Source organism: Rousettus aegyptiacus, unplaced genomic scaffold (genome assembly GCF_014176215.1).
Source record: "Rousettus aegyptiacus isolate mRouAeg1 unplaced genomic scaffold, mRouAeg1.p scaffold_m13_p_18, whole genome shotgun sequence".
NCBI classification, from domain to species: Eukaryota; Metazoa; Chordata; class Mammalia; order Chiroptera; family Pteropodidae; genus Rousettus; species Rousettus aegyptiacus.
In genome coordinates, this window is record NW_023416293.1 from 9353986 (window position 1) to 9373532 (window position 19547).

Below are 19547 nucleotides of genomic sequence, written 5' to 3' on the forward strand. Positions count from 1 at the left end.
AGATTGATTTTTTTTTTTAATAAACTCTTTTTAAAGAGCGGAACAGGTTACATGGAAAGAACACTTAATTGACAAGGCTCGATCGTACACCTCTGTACTGTCACTAATGCTTCGGATGGCTTTTATTATTCAGAAGTTCTCGATGCAGATTATGGAAAACTGAAGCAGGAAGAAGGTATGTTTTGGACAGTCCCAAATTCCACGTACCCAGAAAGTCTGCAAATGGAAGTCCAAGCACATTGCTTTGACTGCACTGATAGCTGCTGTTTAAAGGTTTAATAAGAGTAACAGGAATAATTAACGACTCTTTGGATGAAGAAAGATGGGTTCACCGTTTCAACTGCTTTAAAAAAAAAAAAAAAAGACTTTTTTAGACTTCCAGAGGTAATTTGCCAAAAACACAATACATTTTCTTCCTGCAGATATTGGTGAAAACATATACATGGCTAAATAAGGCTACGACAGCCACTGAAAGACACGAATGAAGTGTTTATAGTGCTTTGAAATTTATTTGAAGGAAATAAGCAGCTAAGCGTACCAAATACTGCCTTATTCTAAATATAAGAAATGAACTGCAAAAAGGTTTAATTGTGCCTATGTGAAAATTTGGCTTAAGAACCAAGACCAGGTGGCTACAGTCAGAGGCAAGAGAACTATAACGTGGCACCGTGAGTCCCAAAATAAGCATTTGCTATGTAAAGGGTCATAAGATATACATTTGTTTGTAAAGCAGAGAGAGAGTTTGATATATAAATGTTTCCCTCTCGAGCAACGACGTAATCAATTTTGCTCTCTAATTTAAAGTTGAACTGTTTTTCTCCTTTAAATCCCCCAGAAGGTGGCTTTCCAGCCTGGATAATTACAGAATAGAAGGAACCAGCTTGAAGCTCTACCAAGGCATTTTATCTACTTTAACTGTTTTCTTATTGTTCACCTAGACCAGTGAGTGTGGCTCACCATGAAATAAATGCGTGAAAACAGGAAATATTTCTGTCAGGAGAAACAGTTCATCATCACCTACCCAATACAGTCTAAGAATGCCACTAATTTTACTTATTTATTTTTTTAAACTTATTTTATCTTAAAAATATTGAGAAATTTGAACTGCTTAATAACAATGTTGTAAGTTACGTATTTTAATCTTTACCTTTTAACCCTTGCTCATTCCTCAGGCTTCCATTTGCCAGCATACCAATGAACATTATCTACCTTTTAAACATGTTCGTAACTCGTCGATGCCAATAAGGATATTCGGTTATTTGAGGAGATGATCAGAAAGAAACTGGCTAAAAATCAGACCCGGGGATCTCCAATCCATAATCAAACATCCAGATGGATTGTGACACTTGCACTCGTATTGATTTCAATTGGAGTAGCTCGCCCAAGGGAATAATAAAAATGTGGAATAAAACTGATTTATGAGAACAAAATAAATCCTTTTGTGAGGGGTAATGAATCGGTACTGTTTAACCCTTTCAATCACAGAGTGAAAAAAAAACTATTTATTTTTTTAAGAATGCTGAGCTAGCCAAAGGGAGTCACGTCAGAAATGCCAATACTGCCCGCCGCCATGACATGGAGGCGGGATGTTGGGAAGAAACGCTGCTCTGAGCTTGACGGAAGGTGGCATTTGACATACGACGCACGCCTCGCGTTCCTGGGCCAACTGCTCTGTGTCATCACAGATGACGGGCCTGCAGATCCAAAGCGCGGCAGAACCACTCAGGAAATGTTTATTGTACTTATTTCTATGACTGATACGTCAGTTGAGAAGGAAGAACAAGATATGGGTGCCACGTTAACCAGACTTAATTTTGTTTCCTTCATATACGTGTTTGCTTTGCTCTCAACTTACTGTTATCAAAATGAAATCAAGGGCTATCTTCAGGGTTACAGGGATATCCGGGGGAGGCAGCTTCCAACATAATTAAGGCAACTACACCACACGCGTCTGCCTTGAAGAAAATTCAAGGACCTAGAAAAATATGAGATGATTTGTACATAAAAGCAAGGCAACTATTTGATTCTACTGATTGAGTCAACTGGCCAACCAGTTGATTTAATGAGAGAAAAAAAAAAAGTTACCTCACATTCCTTGAAATCTAGCAGACAAAACGTGCTCAATGGTTTGGCACCGTTTTTTTTTTTTTAACTTTTCCTCTTGTGGTAACATCTCATAGGCGTTTTAAACCTGTACCGTCCAATACAATAGACACTAATCACATGTGGCTTTTGGGCGCTAGATATATGGCTAGTATGGCTAAGAAACTGAATTTCTAATTTTACTTAATTTTAATTAAGAACTGATCTCTGATTTAGTTACTGGAAAACTTTTTACTATGTTGATATGTGAATCTACCTGATAACTTTACTGAATCTAAGTAGAGGTCAAATATTTCTGCTAAAAATCATCACCAAAGTATCCTATAAGTCTAAAATATACACACAGACTTATGAAGAAAAGAATGGGCTGTCTCATTATTAACCTAAGATTTTGATTACATGTTGAAATGATAATTTGGGTATATTGGTTTACATAAGATATACTACTAAGTTAATTTTGATTGTTCTGTTTTACTTTTTAATGTGCATGCCGAAAAATTTTAATTTTTATGTGCTAAAGGGAGCTTCGGAGCACACAATTAAATGTAGGTTCATTTTCATCTTAAACTGATTCAAGAAAATCATATTGTTCCAAGATCTGGCAACATATGTTCACACAAAATGAAGGTGAAATTATTTGTAGAATGCACGGTCTGCTCAATATATCGCATTTACTCATAATCCTAAGAGAGCCTATGGCAGAATCGCTTGGAAGGGATTGCCATAAGAAAGAGTAAGATGATTTGTTATTAGTTCTGTCAATTTGGCTTATACTGTCACGGTGTTTAATGAACGTACATGAAGGCAACTTTATTTATCCTCGGTGGCATAAAAAGGCTTTTAAAAAAATTAATACATTTTATTATTTACAATGAAACATAATTTAATTCAGTTTGATGGCACCATAATTATTATAGGATAATAATTTTTCTAACATAAGTTTTGCACGTATGCCATAGAGAGTAAATCATCAAACAGGACACAGTACAAATCAAAAAGATAATAAGAAACTCTATTACTATAAAGGAATGAATTACTAGGGAAAAGTGAAAGTGAACCACTTTAAATTTAAGGGTTTAAGTAAAAGCAAGATGATAATAAACAGTAATCTCAGGTGGCTGGGCTTCTGAAAAAAGCAGAGGCCCAAGATTTTTAATGTCCCAAGTTTACTGAAGTCCAGTCTTTGGTTCTCAATTCTATGGGGAGATTGAAGTTTAAGGTCTTGTGTTTCCTAAAATCTTCTAATAGTTTTGCTATGAGATAACATAAGCTACAAACTCTTTTTTTTTTTTCTTTTGGCTTCATTCATTCTTGTTATAAAAGAAATATTTGTTTATTGTAAATTTCAAGACTATATCAGGCACTACAAAGAAAGGAGCTAGGATTATCTCAAATCTGAAGATACTCACTGTTATCTTGCTAATATTTTGTTGTATTTTGGTATGTATTTTTTAAACACATATAAATGTATTAAATTTTACACTTACGCAATTTTATAATGCTCATTGTTTTGCAACTGTAGTAATATATATTTCCTTTTAAATAAATATGAGTCTGAATAATATTTTTCATGAATTCACTACAATGTAGGCAATCTACATAGTCGGACATTTGGGAATGCCCCCATCAATTTTTGTTAGATGAATAAACTCCGCTATAAATATTTTTGTGTACCTATTTCTTTAAAAAAAATTTCAAGGAGAATTGCTGGTATTCTCAATGGGTAGAAACAAGTTCAAATATTATAAATCTTTTATATTGATTTTAGATCATTGTTTTACTATCTCAAATGAATTTCTAGAAACAAAAATTATTAGTCAAAGTGTTTGGTTGCTGTGAATTTAAAATAACCATATTACATGGGTTGTATCTGTGATTGGAACTTAAATTAGAGTTCTTTTTGTTCAAAGTAAAAGTGTCCCTCTTGTCTATTACTGCATTATATCTGGCTAAGTTCACATAACTGAGTGGGCTGGGCTCACAGAAATGTTCCTTAAACATAAGGATCTGTACTGTCTGTCTTAATGGACCTGAAAAAATTAACTCGGAGATGTATAAGTGTTTTAAAAAAAGTACTGAGGAAATGGCATGTTTTAAAAGAAACAAATGTGATATAATTCTTTTAACATTATAATAAAAATAAATGAACACAATCACAACCATAGAAGTAAAACCACCCTAACAAAAATATGAGATCTTTAGGAAAAAATAATGAAACTTTACCATGAGATATAAAGTACCTAAATAAATAGAATCACACCATGTTTCTGGATGAGAAATATCTAAAGATGTAAATTCCTCATGAATTAATTTATAAACAGAAGTATATTAAAAACACCAGTGTCATTTTTTTTCAATTGATTAAATGTTCAGTTGGAAGAATATACATATAAGAACTGAGATCGTTTAGCAAAAATGAGTGATACCACTGAAGAGAAAAGATGGGAACTTTACCGATAAAACACAAAGGTATTTTCTAAGTATTTAAGATGTCAAAGGCATACAGATTAATTTGTCACAGTGATAATCAAAAGAGAAACAGAGATATCAATACAATAAATAGCCCAGAAATAAGCACCATCATACATATGAATGCAAATCTGATAAATTTAGCAGAATAAAGCCACATATAGTTTCAACTCTGTAGAGAAATGATACTTTTTACAAAAATAAACAAGAATCTAAAACACTATTTTCTAAATTTTATAAATACACCAAAAATATAAACTGAATAAAATATCTGACACTGTAATGACTAAAAATTACCATTCATAATTTTAAGCTGCTGTATAATCAAAACTAATTTTAAAACCTCTAAAATTTCCTAGGCAAAGTATGTGAATCTACAAATAAGACAAACAAAGTGTAAGCATATGGCAAATGTTTGATCTCAATAGAAATAAAGAAATGCAAATTAAACCAACCTATCATTTTTACCTATCAAATTAGCACAACTACAGAAAGATGAATATATTTGTATACTGTTAGAAAACAAACGAATTGATGTGATTTTTCTTGAAAGCATTTTTCTTGTGCATACTGAGAGTCTTAAAAAATATTCCTGAATTTAAATATATTTCAGCGATATATATTAAGGATACATGCAATATTATGTTTTAACAATTAATATTCTTTCTAATAGTAAAAAATAATAAGCATAAATATCTAACAATAATGGAGTGGCTAATACATTTTGGTATTATAATGCTAAATAATGGAATGGTAATAATAATAATAATAATAATAATAAATGCCTAATACATTTTGCTATATCCATGCTAGTGATATTATATACTGCTTGAGAATGCTTTTTATGAGTACTTTTCCTTTGATATGAAAAATACTCATGATATAATAATAAATGAGTAAAGCAGTATATCAGCATTGTTTGTAGTAAGATCTCAAATACATTACATTTACGTATACACATACGTGTCTCTACTTCCATAGGAAAAAAGACTGGATGGTAAATAAAAATGTAACTCATTTGTAATTAGTGTCATTTTGACAAAAAAAAAAAAATACTTCTGATAAAAACATTTTCCAATCTGTGCCTACAGCTACTAAATTTCACAGTCGTCTGTATAACGTCTGAGAAAGTACTGATCATCTTTCCGTAGTTCTTGCAGTCCTGTGCCCAAATCCTCGGAGAGCCCGCGGGCTTCCGCAGGAAGCAGCTCCTGTCCAGCTCTTCCCGCCTCATCCTGTCTTCCCTACCTGCCCCGACCCAGCCACACCAGCCTTTCACTTCCTCAAACCCACGGAACTTCGACCCCCCTCCCACCCTTCGCAAATGCCATTCTCTCCAGAATCCTCTTTCCTGCACGCTGCCCTGAGTTAGTGTCTAAATGTTACCCTAAATGTCATCCACCAAAGAGGTCTCCCCCAATCCTACAAATTACATTAAGGTCCCCAGTGTGCAATCTTAGTGACATATACTTTTATTTTAATGCCGTTTAAAGTTTTCCCTTTTATATTTTTATGCGGCTGTCTGATGAATTTCCAGTGTCCTTTTTTAAACCACAGCCCCTTCAGAGCAAGGCCAAAACCTTCTTTGTTCACCACTGCAACCCTACAACAGAGCGTAACTCGTCTTCTCCAGAAAAAGAAAAGAAAAGAAAAAAAAAAAACCAAAAACAAAACAAAACAAAAACTAGATAAATGTTTGTGGCATGAACAATGAATGAACAAATACATATCTAAAATTAATTCTATGATTTCGGATATCTGCTCTGCAAGTGTAAAAGTTCTTCTGACATCTCCCCAAAGGTACACAGCTATTAACAAAAAAAAAAACCTAAGATTTATATTCAACCCTACTTAAGAATCAGTCATCTCAGAAAATTACATGAGACTGCTGTGCTTTCTTAAATGATCTGCTAGCATTCTTAGATTTTGCTTTTTAATTAAGTAAAGTAACTCACTGTTCATAAGAACTTCATACAAAAAGTTAGAAAATCCTAGTTCTCGGCGGCCTGTTCTTAGTAAGCGGCGTGGTGATTTTGGAGTCATCTAATGGTGCTTCCTAAGGGGCCGAAGCGTAAGCTCTGTGTCAGTCATAACTCTATATGATGACAAAGACCTATCATCCTCCAAGGGGGCCCATCCTTGGACACCCCACAGAAGCAGCTCAGGAACCAGAGGCAGAAACGTCTCCCTGTTTGGCTGTGGCCCAGGGTCTGGGGAAGGATGCTGGTCCTACAACGCCAGATTTTTTTCTACTTCTCTACATAGCTCACGCCTCCAATTTTTTTTTTCCTAATATTAAGTCATAATACTTATCTCTGGAGAGCCTCCTTATCCAAAATCCAGATAATTGCATATGATGCTTTCTTTCAGTGTAGAAAGACCTAAAAACTGACTAACAATGCTATTTATTCAGTAAACGCTGAACCCTTGCCATGACCAAGCAAATAAACACCAAGGCCTGACAGATATATTAGTGGTGCAAAATTATCAGTTTAAAATATTATATATCTTCTCCATGGCTGCTGCCCTCATGTGAACCTCATCATATATACCCAAAACAGCCAAATTAGCCACGGTGTGACTCTGAAAACAGTCTCTGATCATTTTTTACATGTTTTAAATACTTCCTGTATGAAAAAAAGGAACCTAAGAAACAAAACAAAACAAAACCCCTATGCCAAGTCTTCCAAAGCCAACGGGAAGTGATGGGGGATGAAGAGCCGCCATCTAACCATCTCCTTTGGGAAGAGCCAGAAGGGGCAGTCCTACGCAAAGATGCCCCGCGGCGCCGGACGCGCGAACTCGAGCCACGGGGCACAGAAAGCCAGGGCTCTCACAGGCCTGCGTGGGGCGCGCTCCCGAACCGCGCAGCCCAGGGTTATGATGCACATTTCATCAGCATTCTGTTGCGTTCGCAGACACGACACAATGGCACGGAGTTTTGCACGTGTTCATTATGTCAAGAAAATAGCCAATTAGATAATGAGACACAAATTCAATAGGCGGCCGCGTGAGTGTTGAGAACAGATGAGTTCTTAAGTAAGTTTGATAAATTAATGCCTAACTCCATTCTTGTGGAAGAATATGTCCTAATTACACATTTCTATAGCTTTATTGGCCATGACATGATATACAATCAGAAGTGTCAATATATTCCGTGGGCATATATTCTATAGACAAACTTTTTTTTTGCAATGACACATATCTTATTATCACCTATTCATATTTTAACCAACCTACAGTGATGATTTTTAATTCCAGGTAAAATAATTTTTGTTTCCTGAGTGTTTATATTGGTGTACATTTATACCTCCAGAAATATATTGAAACTTTATACAAAAGTGTATGAACTGTTATTTTTTTTTTTAGAAGAGAATTTGGCTTCCCGCAAAACAAGGAGACACTAATTTTTCTATTTTCTCTATATGCTCACTGCTGCTCATATTAATACTTGCTTCGTACATAACCTTTTCCGACAGTCATCTAACATCTCTCGTGTTGACTGTAGAACATCAGAAACGGTCAGAGAGAGTGGTCCAGAGCTACTGTCTGTAACCAACAAACTCCCAAACATGCCACTGATTTAATTTCTTCTGCCTCTAAAAGAAATTGTATCATCAATAACTGTATAATGTGGAGAAGAAAAAAAAAACATAGTAAAATGCCTTTAACATGACCGTGCTTGATGAGTCTTATGCAAGAAATACTATTACCTGATTATACAGACTCTTAGTGAGTTTGGATTTTCATATATTGGGTTTTTATTTAATAACGTGGGGGTAGAGCTGTACTCGCTCTGACCTTCCCTTCTAAAAATTTGGAGAATCGGGGTAAGTGGTCCTGAACAACAGATGAGCAACGACGAGCCGGCTTTCTCCGCTTCCTTGGCTCCCAAGTGTTTCTCTTCTACCCACAAAACACACTTCATACGATCGCAGGCGAGCCCGCTCCTGCCTGACCCTCCGACTCAATAAGGGGAAACGCTTTCAAATTGCTAGAGGAGACGCTGCCTCTTTCATCTTCCCACTGCCTGACAAGCAACTACGAAGCCCCCCGACGGGACCGCGAGGTACGGAGAGCCGCGTGGCATCGCGGCCGTGGCTCCCCCACCGGCGCGGGCTCCCCGAGGACGGCGTGCCATGCGCGCGGCCACGATGTTGTTGGCAACCGCAGTTCTGAAGGTGCACGTGCCCCGTCGCGCTGGAGAGCAGGCATCGGGGGCTATAAAACAAAGCTGTCCCTCTCCGGACAGCGCCAGCCTCCCCGCGGACGCCCTGGGAATCGAAGACGGCGCCACGTGTAATTCTTTCCTTTACCCCAGAAAACAAACGCCTCTCTCTCCTCAACGCCCCCACCCTGGCCCTTGGAATTCTTACAAAACACAGTTTCTTCTGGGAGGACAGGTGTCCAGAGAATCAGATGATGTGCACAGGCCTTTGAATTTCCCTAGGTAACCCTGAAAAATAGACTGCATTTTCTTGGATTTTTCTTTTTTTTTGGGGGGGGCAATTTTTTTTTTTTTTTTTTAGAGATTCATTGCGTTTAAATATAGATGCCGCCAATCTAAAGCGCTATTTGTGGTGACTGGCGGCCCCAGAGGAAGGCGAGCCTGCCTGCTCTGGGCGCCGGCGTTTTCAGGTGCTCAACAGCACCCGGGCATCTCAGTTACACCCAGCAGTGCCGTCCTCGCCCATGGCATTCGGGGTCCCCTCTGTTTTCTCTTGCTTCTAGATGGAAATGGATGCCAAGGAGCGAACGCTAGATACTGACATCAGAATGAAACACTGACTCCAGTGATTAAAGGAGGACAAGTTCACGTACTAGAGACTGAGGACAGTCCTCTATCTTTTCTAACTAGGGAAAGAAAAAAAAAAAAAACCTATTCTGCCTTTAAATCGCCCCGCCCGCTTCCACAGGAAACCCCTGCAGAGAAAACTTCATGCCCCGGCTTCCTATACTCTGACCTCAAGAAACCGGACTCCCCCACCCCCCAGCTCTTCCCCAGCACTAGACTTCTGACTCGGTCCTCAACAGTCGCCATTTGTTTGACGACCACTGGCGACTCGGGGAGAAAGAAATGCGGGCAAAATACGAGGAGGGAAATTTAACATTACACACGTCGCCGAGTTTTTCTGGACAACGACCGAAATTTCTGCGAAGCTGCCCGTTCGTCCTTCTGCAGGCTCCTTCCTGAGGGCTTCTGAACCCCCCACCGACCCCGTCGGCTCTTCTCCCTCTGAAGCGGTACCAGCTGGGATCACCCCAAACTGCTCCACGCTAGAACTGTCCGCGCTTGCCAGCTTGTAAAAAAAAGTTATTGCAAAAATAATGTAATTTGTTGTGAAAAAAAAATTAAAACTGAGTATGGAAAAAAAAAAAAGGGGAAATAGGCTATTCTTTTTTTTTCCAACATATTTATGTCATTAAAAACTATTGGGGTGAGAAGATGAGCCATTCCTAACATGACAACTATTACGTGTGTGTGCCTAGATACACATGTATTCTTCCCAAATTTCCATTTCCATTTTTAAGAACAATCTTCAAGTTTTTTTTCAGGGCCACCTGTTCTTACGAGCAAAGAAAGCATCGGATTAAGGCTAATTTCACGATTTGCTTTCCCTCCCGCCGTTCCTCTCTCCCCTCTTTCTTCCATGTCCGTCCATCCTCCCTGCCTATGTCTGTCCGTCCATCCTCCCTGCCTACATTCCCTTCCCTCTTCCCCTCCCCTAGCCTTTCCTCCCACTGTTCCTTTGGTGAAGATCCAGTCCTGGTTGAAGGTATCCACATTGGGAAACGAAACTCTCCAAACCTTTTCCTTGTACCTTTCTGTATTTCAGAAAGAAGAATGTTTAGAGATCCAGAAAATAATTCAATTTTACCAGTATGACTTCACTAAATCACTCTTAAAAAAAAAAAGTTTCCCTTCACTAAGGCTAAAGGATCGTTTTCATTTACTTCCCCCTCTGCCCCCAGGACTCCACATTCTCTTTCTCGGCTAAACGTCTTTATGCTGCTCCACAACATCAGGGACTGGAAGAAAGAGGCATTGGGCCGATGAGAACTAAGCTGCGATCTCGTGTTCCGGGGCAGGTGAGTAAACAGTGCACCAAGGACTCGGAGGTTAGCGCACCCTGGAGCTTTGCCTTAGAAATGCAGACACAAAACAATCTGTCAAGGCAACAAGCGAGGAAGATCGCTTCCCCAGTTCATCCACAAGGAGGGACTGTGAAGAGTTTAACTATTTGCAGAGGACTCCACTGCGACTGCTCACAGAAAAAGCAGGACATGAGATATTGTCTAGTAAGAGCAGAATCAGTGCACGGGACCTAAAGAATCTAGTGTAATAGCCAACATGCTGACATTTGTAAAAATATTCTCTAGGACCTCACGATACATTTTTTTCTCTCACTGATATTAATTTCTGTTTTCCTTCTTGACGATTAGATGGTTTTATAATGTTTGCGGCTGAAAATATTTTTGAAACTATGTAAAATAATTATAAAACCGTAATTACAAAGCCACGCATTATCTTCACCTACAAGTTAGATAAAAAAAAATTATAATTTTAAAAAGCTTCACAAATAAGCCATATTTTTACTACTACGCCTGCCAATTATTTTAGTTTTTATTCCTAAATTTATACATTCCTTTTCTTTAAAAGCAAACTCGATTTGTTTCATAAGGAAGGTTTATATACCTGTTAACCTATAACTGAAATTGTTAGTTAATTCATACTTGTGAAGAGAAAAAAAAAAAAAAGGGAGAGAGAAGAAAAAGAAGAAGAAAGAAACATGAACTGCTCTCTGGGTGCCTGTCCCCCTGCACATGGTGAATGGCAGGCACACTCTGAGAGCCACAGAGCAAAGCGGCCGTTCCAGGGCAGGAAATGGCACTTGCAGACCATAGGGAAAAAAAAAAAAAAAAAAACTTGTATCTTATACTCTTCGGAATGAAAGGGATGTTTCAAACTGGGCAGAATCCAGCAGAACAAAGTGCCAGTCCTTACTTTTATGGAAGACACTAAGGCGAGGCAGAAACTGTACCCTGACATATTGCAGCGTGGGCTGGGCAAGCTGTTGATTTTTACCAGTCACATCTGCTTGGGCTCCTTCCGTTATTCTCCCCCACCATGTTTTCATACTCAAGTTGTTCTAATCCACTGCTGCAGCAAAGAGTAAGGCCCAGGGTTTCCAAAACCCTTCCACCGATGAGCTCTGTGCGCTTGTCATGCCTACACCTGGGTTTTCTCTTGCCGCACACGCTTGAGAATGACTTGGCCAGGTTCGCTGGCTTAATCTTTTCTATTTGTTTGCAAATTCTACTGGGGTAGGTATCTCTGAGGTCCCATTTTTTTTGGTGTCATTTTATACGCCTCATATTCGTTTGATTAAAAACTAGCTGACAGTCTAATTAATCAGGTTATCATGTCCCACCTGGTGAAATTTCTGTGCTACAGAGAAAATGACAACAAATCCTGGTAGCAAAACAGCCACAGATGCTTGTTGAGGTTAGTTAAAAGGTACCATTTATGCCATCCAATAAATATAAATATTTGAACGTGTGCCTTTGTAAAGACAGGTATCTGAGAGTAAGCGCTATGCATCATTTTAAAAAGTAGCTCTTTTAACTTATCTATCAATATATATGATTTATATGTAACTTATAATGATACATTATGTATAATTATAAAAGATCAATAGAGAAATTTAACAAAAATGTATAAGATCTTTATGAACAAAACTTTAAGTTCTTGTGAGAGGCACAGAAGACAAATGGAAAGTATAATTTTATTGATTACGGAAGCCCCATATCATAGAAATATTAATCCTACCTAAGTTAACCCATAAATTTAACCCCATCCTTATAAAAATAGCTCCGGGATTTTCAGAGGGGGTATAGAAACTAATCAATATTGTTTGAAAAGAAATAAATAAGAAAAAGGATAGAAAAAGTCTATAAAATAAAAATGAGGGGGACTAGACATACCAGACTTTAAAATATATTTTAGAGCTTTAATAATTAAAATACTATGATAATGTAAATAAAGATACTGATCTGTTCAGAGATAGTTATTGGGAATTGTGGGAACTTAGGACTTTTCAAAGATGGCAGCTCAAACCATTTAGGGGAAATATGAATTATTTAATAAATTGTTATGATACAGTGAGATATTTTCTGGGAAAAAAACACAATTTGACCCACAAAGTACACATGATGAATTCCAAATGGACTGAAGATAAATATATTTAAAAAGCATTAAAATACTAGAAAAAAACAATGACAAAAAGGAAAAAAAATGGTACTCACATACCCCATTTTAATCATATAAAGAGCTCTGAAAGCTTAGTAAAAATATGGGCAAATGATACAAATAAGGAATTTAGACAAAAAGAAATGCAAACCTTTTTTCGTCACATGAAATAAGTTCAAACTAATTACTAATAAGGGAAATGCATACTCAAGACACCATTTTAAACTGTTTTTAACAGCAGCCGGCTAGCAACATGCTCGGATGACCTGGCTGCAGAGACAAAGGCACACTCGTGTCCTGCACAAGGACAAACTGCACGGCCTCTGTTGAATGAAAGTGGACAACGTCCTACTAAGTTCCAAATTCACGTGTCCTTTGACCTGGCAAATCACTGCAGGGAACGTATCATACGAATATACTTGCAAAAGAACGAAATGGGTACACCTACATCGTTATTACTTAAGGAATTCTTTGAAACAGCCAAAGATGGGAAACAGCTAGAATCCCCGTGAATAGGGAATTGGTTAAACCAGCGATGGTGTGATCTATACAAGCGAACAGCATGAAGTTGTAGAAAGGAGGAGGAAGTTCTGAAGGCACTGATGATGTGACAGGTCTCTGAAACTGTCATGTTGGAAAAAAAGTACAGTGTAAAATAGTGCGTGTAATTTGGTATCATGTGTGTAAAGGGTTGCATGTATGGGAGGAAGACTAGATGTATTCATGAATGGGGAAATACATAGATATTTGCTTGCATATATGTAAAGCATTTCTAGACGTATGTAAGAAATGGAGCAGAACAGTTTTGCTACTTTGCTTTTTGTTATCTAATTTTTCAAATATTGATTCATGAGACTATAAAACCTGGTCTGAAGTAAGTACTTTTAAGAAACCCCACTTTGACGTGGGCTGTTACAAAATCTAACGTTGACTTTGCAAAGTTTGTAGTTCAGGATCTAAGTCCGACATGTCCAAAAGGGTCCTGCGTGTGTGTCTTAGAGAACCGGCCCGGTTTTCGGCTCCGCGAAACAGCATCGTGGCTGCGGGCGCACTCATTGTGAAGTTAGCCTTGCTCCCTACCAGCTGCATTTCCCTGCCCTATACCACTGCTACCTCTTCACCAGCCTTCACAGGGAAGGACGAAATACCGTTGTTCATTACGTCAAGGAAATAACCAGTTAGCCATTCGGCGATTCAATAAGCTTTGTATAAATCTACTGAACAGATGGTATCTTAAATAAGTCCGATGAGTTCATGTTTAATTTGTTTCTCGGACAGCCGTGCGGACCTCCCTATCCTCAGTATAAATATCGCCGAGCTGCTGATGGGTGTCAGGACAAGACAATATTTGAAATCCTGTTACTTAGCACTGGACATCAGAGTTCCAGTGACAGCGAACCGATGTAATGAGCTTCCTGGGGTCCATCCCAAGATGATCCTTCTGCTTGCAACCTCGCCCCCCTCCAGCCCTAGAGTTGAACGCACACTGCCAAACTCTTTAAGTCAAATCTTGTAATTGCTTCCAATTTGTCTGTTTTCCTTTTGGCAATTAACAAACTGAAATGTTATCACGAAGGAGTTCATCTCACTTACAAGACTAGGTTTTCCTACCACTAAAATATGCAGGCACTCTGTTCTTTATTACCAGCAGGAGATAAATGGCTGGTTTTCGTTGCTGAAGAATATATAATGGTTAAAAAGTCACTTTTTTCCTCCAGCTCTACATAAATCACAGAACTAGTCAATATTTAATAATGCTTGCCTTGGTCTGGAGTCCCTTGATCACCCCTGTCATGTGTAATAGCTCCCTCTCCGGTATCTTTGACATAAAAGCCCAGCTTTACTGCAATACTAACATGTAGAGGGTCATTACGAATCGACATTTACCTTAATCTGTGACTGCCAACCATGAACCGATAAATTCCAGCAGATTCCACTGGGAGAAATCAGTAAACTTCTCAGTGGAAAGAACTGAAGGAAAATTCTGCCGAGAACAGAATACATTTTCTACAAGGGCTGCTCTGCAAATGGGTTCTGACTTTTGAAAGTTCTCTGGCTGCGCAGCTTTGCAACGTTTAATCCCGTTTTGATGGTCTGGGAGACGGGACGACAACTGGAGATGACATGACTTAGAAGGCAAGCAGGAATTTTTCTCTACGAAAACAATGCAAGATTAAACGCAAAGGGGAATGTGGCTCTTGCATTATTCACCCAGCTGCCCTGGCGGAAAGAGCGGGGCTGTGATGGGCCCAGCCTAAATGTTCCTCCTTTTTCTCACATCGATCATCACTCCTCCACCTCATAATCGTACAAGTGCTTCAACAGCAGAACACGTCGGAGCCGTGATTGCATGACAGAGGGACACACCGATCCTTGAGGGCTTAGCTCACTCTGACACGCGCTCAGACGCGCCAAACAGTACGCACACGTGAACACTCCCTTCGAATTCGGAAATCGTCTGGTTTTACACTTTGAGAGTGTCGTTAAGCCCTATCGACAGTCGCAGATGATTCAGAAATGAAGAAATGTTTTAAAGTCAGAGGAACGTCTGATTGTTCATAGCAAGTGTGGCCAAGTCTAAGTTATTGCATTTTTACTACTAACTCTAAAAAACGGCGAAAACATCTCCTTTAAAAATAGTATGGCTACTTCTGGAAATTATTAAACACTCATAATAAAAATTAGGTTTCCGGTAAAATATGCATCTGCTTTTTTCTATGATAGGGTTTGCCTAAGACAAACATCACATCTAACCACACCTAACCTAACTTATTCAATCAGATGCTGTTTGATAACTTTCAAGAAATCCTGTTGTTTAATCCACGTCCAGCTAATTTATTGAAACACACACCACGGCATTACCCACTTAGTTTAGAAATACCAAAATGGCGACCCAAAACAAACAAGCAACAACGACAACAAAAACAGTTTAAGATGAACTGAAAAATTAAAGGTCAACTCTGCATGAACAATGTTCTTGGTTTTCCCATTTATCAGCAAGGGAGAAGGAATAGAGAATATATGAGAACTGTCTTTCTCAAACGTGAGTGTGCGTGAGACCCAGCTGAGGGTTTGCCAAAGCACAGAGCTCTGGGAATCCACCACTGACGCGGTTTCTCAGCTGGAGCTGTTGCTGCCCCTTTGTGGCCCACACAGTGCAGACAGTTCACCATATTTTGGGGGAAAATAAAGAAATTAAAATCTGTAGTTTTAACAGAAAGAATTCAAAAGAAAATCAATTATTTTCTCGTGTTATTAAAGCTAGCAAATGACACACACATTACCTTGATCTGCATAGAACATCCCAGTAAAAAGGACCAGATACGTCAAGGGTCCATTCGGGTGCAAAGGTGCTTCCCACCTCACGTGGGCAACCCGGGATCCCTCTGTTTTGACAAACACGTTGACTGTTCCTTCTGGAGGAGCTTCTAGAGTTCGATTTTCCACCTGTGAGTATGAGAAGATTAATTTTTGTTTGCAAATAAAATAAATACATGCTTCGCTTTGAGCCTATTTCTTCAAAGAATCTCTTTTGGCTGTGAAGTAACCTATTTTGACAGTAGCATCTTGTATGAATAGCTCATTTTGTCAGCAGGATCAAAGCACACCTCCTGTTTTCTTCCTCCTGCTGTTAAAGCTTCGAGTTTGAGTTTCTGACCGAGGCAGTTTGTTTGTGATTTTCAGAGTAAGTGGATCAAATCGCACTGTGATTGTGTCTATGGCTGGGCATATCCCCGGACTTTTTCTAGGACTGCTTAAAAACAATGTCTATGTGATAGCAAAAGAGAAGACATGCATGAGATCTGTTTTTAAGGTCCCGACTGGAGTGACAGACTCCTGGGCTTTGTCAAAGGTCACAGCAAGCATCCTGACATGCACACGCACACTGTTCTGAGCTGCAATTGTATTAGGTCTGTAGAGATGGCACCATGCCAGACATCAAAAAATAAATGTGCCCAAGTGACTCCGTCCCTAAGGTATAATCACAAAAACAGCTGAAAATGTCATTAATACAGTGTTAATGAACCTAAGCAGAAAAGGGCAAAAGATGGATTAACTGAAGGGAAAGACTTTGAAATGAAATGCGATCCTAAACTGTACAGCGGCCAGAAAGATTTTACCAGCTAAAAATAGAAAATGACTAAGTGACCAAAGACGACGAAGTTTTAAGAAAGAAGAAAGGGGTTCAGAATGTTTTAGTAACTTTAAATAACTGGCTTAAATTGTTAACTAATCACCACAACTCATAAGTACTCATAAATGTTTTAAGATTTATTGAATATGTTGATAATTTTGACCTTATTCTTAGAGTGAAGGTCCATGCCTCTCAAGGAGGTGATCGAACACAAACTCCTTAGAGGCAGGCAAACATTCTCAATTACGAAACCTTCATTTGTTAGGGTGCCTACACTTTCCCAATTATAAAAATAAAAGTGAAAAAAAGGCAGTGTTAATGTTTAATAAGTATGAGGTCATGACATGTCTTATTTTCATCTGAGAATGGATGGGGTCCCCTTGATCTATACCTTCTACTCATTCTTTTTAGTCCAATAGCTATACAAAAAAAAAAAAAAGATCAAGAAGCTTGGCTGGAAAAAATATCAATTTATCATTTTAATGCAATTGGCTTCATTATGTCTATGTATATAGTTCAAATCACTGCATACAAAAAGATTCCAAATAAAATGAGACCAAACAGTTGAAGAACTAAGGGCAGTTCTAGATAAATATATTACTACCCTCAAATATCTGGTTATTTCAAAATAGACATATTTAAAAAAAATTTAAATATCTGTATAAAATATTTTAGTTTTTACTCTATATTCCACTTGGTAATTGTACTATTTTATGTTGACTCAGTGTCTTTATTTATTTATTTTTTAAATTCACCTTTTGATTATTCACCTTGACTTAGAAAGAATGTTAAGTAAAAGGAATTTTGGAAGGTTGGCTTGGTTCTCACTAGAAACCTGTGACACACCTCCCTGGGCGCGCACGCACACACACACACATTTTTTATAAACAAATGTGCAACAAAAACACACATCTTAATAAAATTCTCATTCTTAATAAAACTCTTATCATGTACCAAAAACTCTTGTATAAATAATAATTCACGTAAATTTTCACAGCAACCCTTATAAAGTCGGCCTTGTTTACTTTTGGAATCAGTGGGGAAGCCGAGGCTTACCAGAATAAGTGTTTCCCACAGAGGCCTGGCAGGTAACAGCAGGTGATAACAGGGAACATTTTCCACATAGACTTTTCATGACCATTATACATACTGCGATTGAACTTTAGACGTTTCAACCGATCTATGTGTGTCTTTGTAAAAAATGAATGTGTATGTACATATGTCTGAGTGTGTTTATCTGCATAAGCATGCCATCACCAAGAAACCAGACCAGCGTTCGAACCATGCAACAGAGCAGTGACTGAGGGTTTCAGACTTTATCCGTAAGAGGCTCCCTAGAAAACTAAATTCAGTGAATGTTCCAGGGCTAAACGTTGTCATGGAGTTCCCGGTCTAAGACTCAACCAGTGTTATCTCACGTTGGCTAAGTGGGGAAAAACAAACAAAAGCAAAGTGATTTTCCCTAAGGACCCATTCATTGCACTTTACAGAAACAAAACGTGAAGTGTTTCTAACGTAACTTAACCACTTGAATTGAAAGCAAAGGGTTTAAAAAGTCCTCCACTGCATTTCTTTTATTTTTCATCATTTCAAATTTTATAAGACCCCAATTACTGGATTTAATTTGACAGTGCACATTAGCATCTTAAAATTAAGATCAAAGGCATTGTAAGTTATTGTTGTCGTTGTTTTTAACATTGGAGTTTCTTTAAAAGCCAAATACATTGTGTAAATATTTGGGCAAAAATTGAACAAAACACAATTTAATCTTATTTTAGGTGGGTACAGAGCAATTCCTTCTGAACCACAAATAATAGACAATAAAGTTGGAAAGGCTAAGAAAAAAAAATCATTGCGCTAATAAGGCATTAAGGCATTAAATTCTTAAGAATATGAAATTTATGTAAGCATGTTTATACTTAAAATTATGTTTTATCAAATAGATCCTTTTTTTACTATTTTTTATTTTATTACATGACCAACTTGCCAATTTTGAGAGGTGAACCGTACCACATTTGAGACTCCAGAACATATCTGTCCTAGAAAACATCAAACGGTATGTCCCTGTATGCGTGAAAAATAATATTAAATATGTAAGAAACGTAAAATAAACAGGCTGGTTTTCTAAAACCCGAGAGTTATCAAGAAATGTTAGTGCACACAAAATTCGACTCTTGAAATTTATTCTTTGATTTCCACCAGCAAAAAGTTTAAAAATAAAAATTATAAAACTTTTGTTTCAATGAAATGTTTGTTATAATATTGGGCTGCAGATAAAAAATGTCTTTAAGTGATATGTATATGCAATCGCTAAATTTAACTGAATTTTGCTGAATATATTGTAATTTAATGTATGGAAAATCTGGCTCTTAAGATTGATGCACAGATTTCTTAAATCAATAAGGACACACTAAAAAAATCATCAACAAAAAGGCCTGAATCTGTAATATCCTCCATGATTGTGACAAGACAGGGCGAGGGCGAGTTAGAATACTCAGATATATAATCTCTTAAGGATGTGATGTGTACTGTAATTGGTACAGAAACATTTTAGAAATCAAAGGCAGGCCACGGATTTCCACTTCCTGG

General features: G+C 37.8%; 1 protein-coding gene across 1 annotated transcript in view; it reads right to left on the minus strand.

The window, feature by feature from the left end:
• Nucleotides 1-19547, minus strand: part of USH2A (usherin) — a 526768-nt gene that overhangs the window by 205904 nt on the left and 301317 nt on the right. The window contains exon 36 of the mRNA XM_036235436.1: nucleotides 16108-16270. Within this exon, the coding sequence (XP_036091329.1) occupies nucleotides 16108-16270 (163 nt within the window). The remainder of the gene's footprint in view (nucleotides 1-16107; nucleotides 16271-19547) is intronic.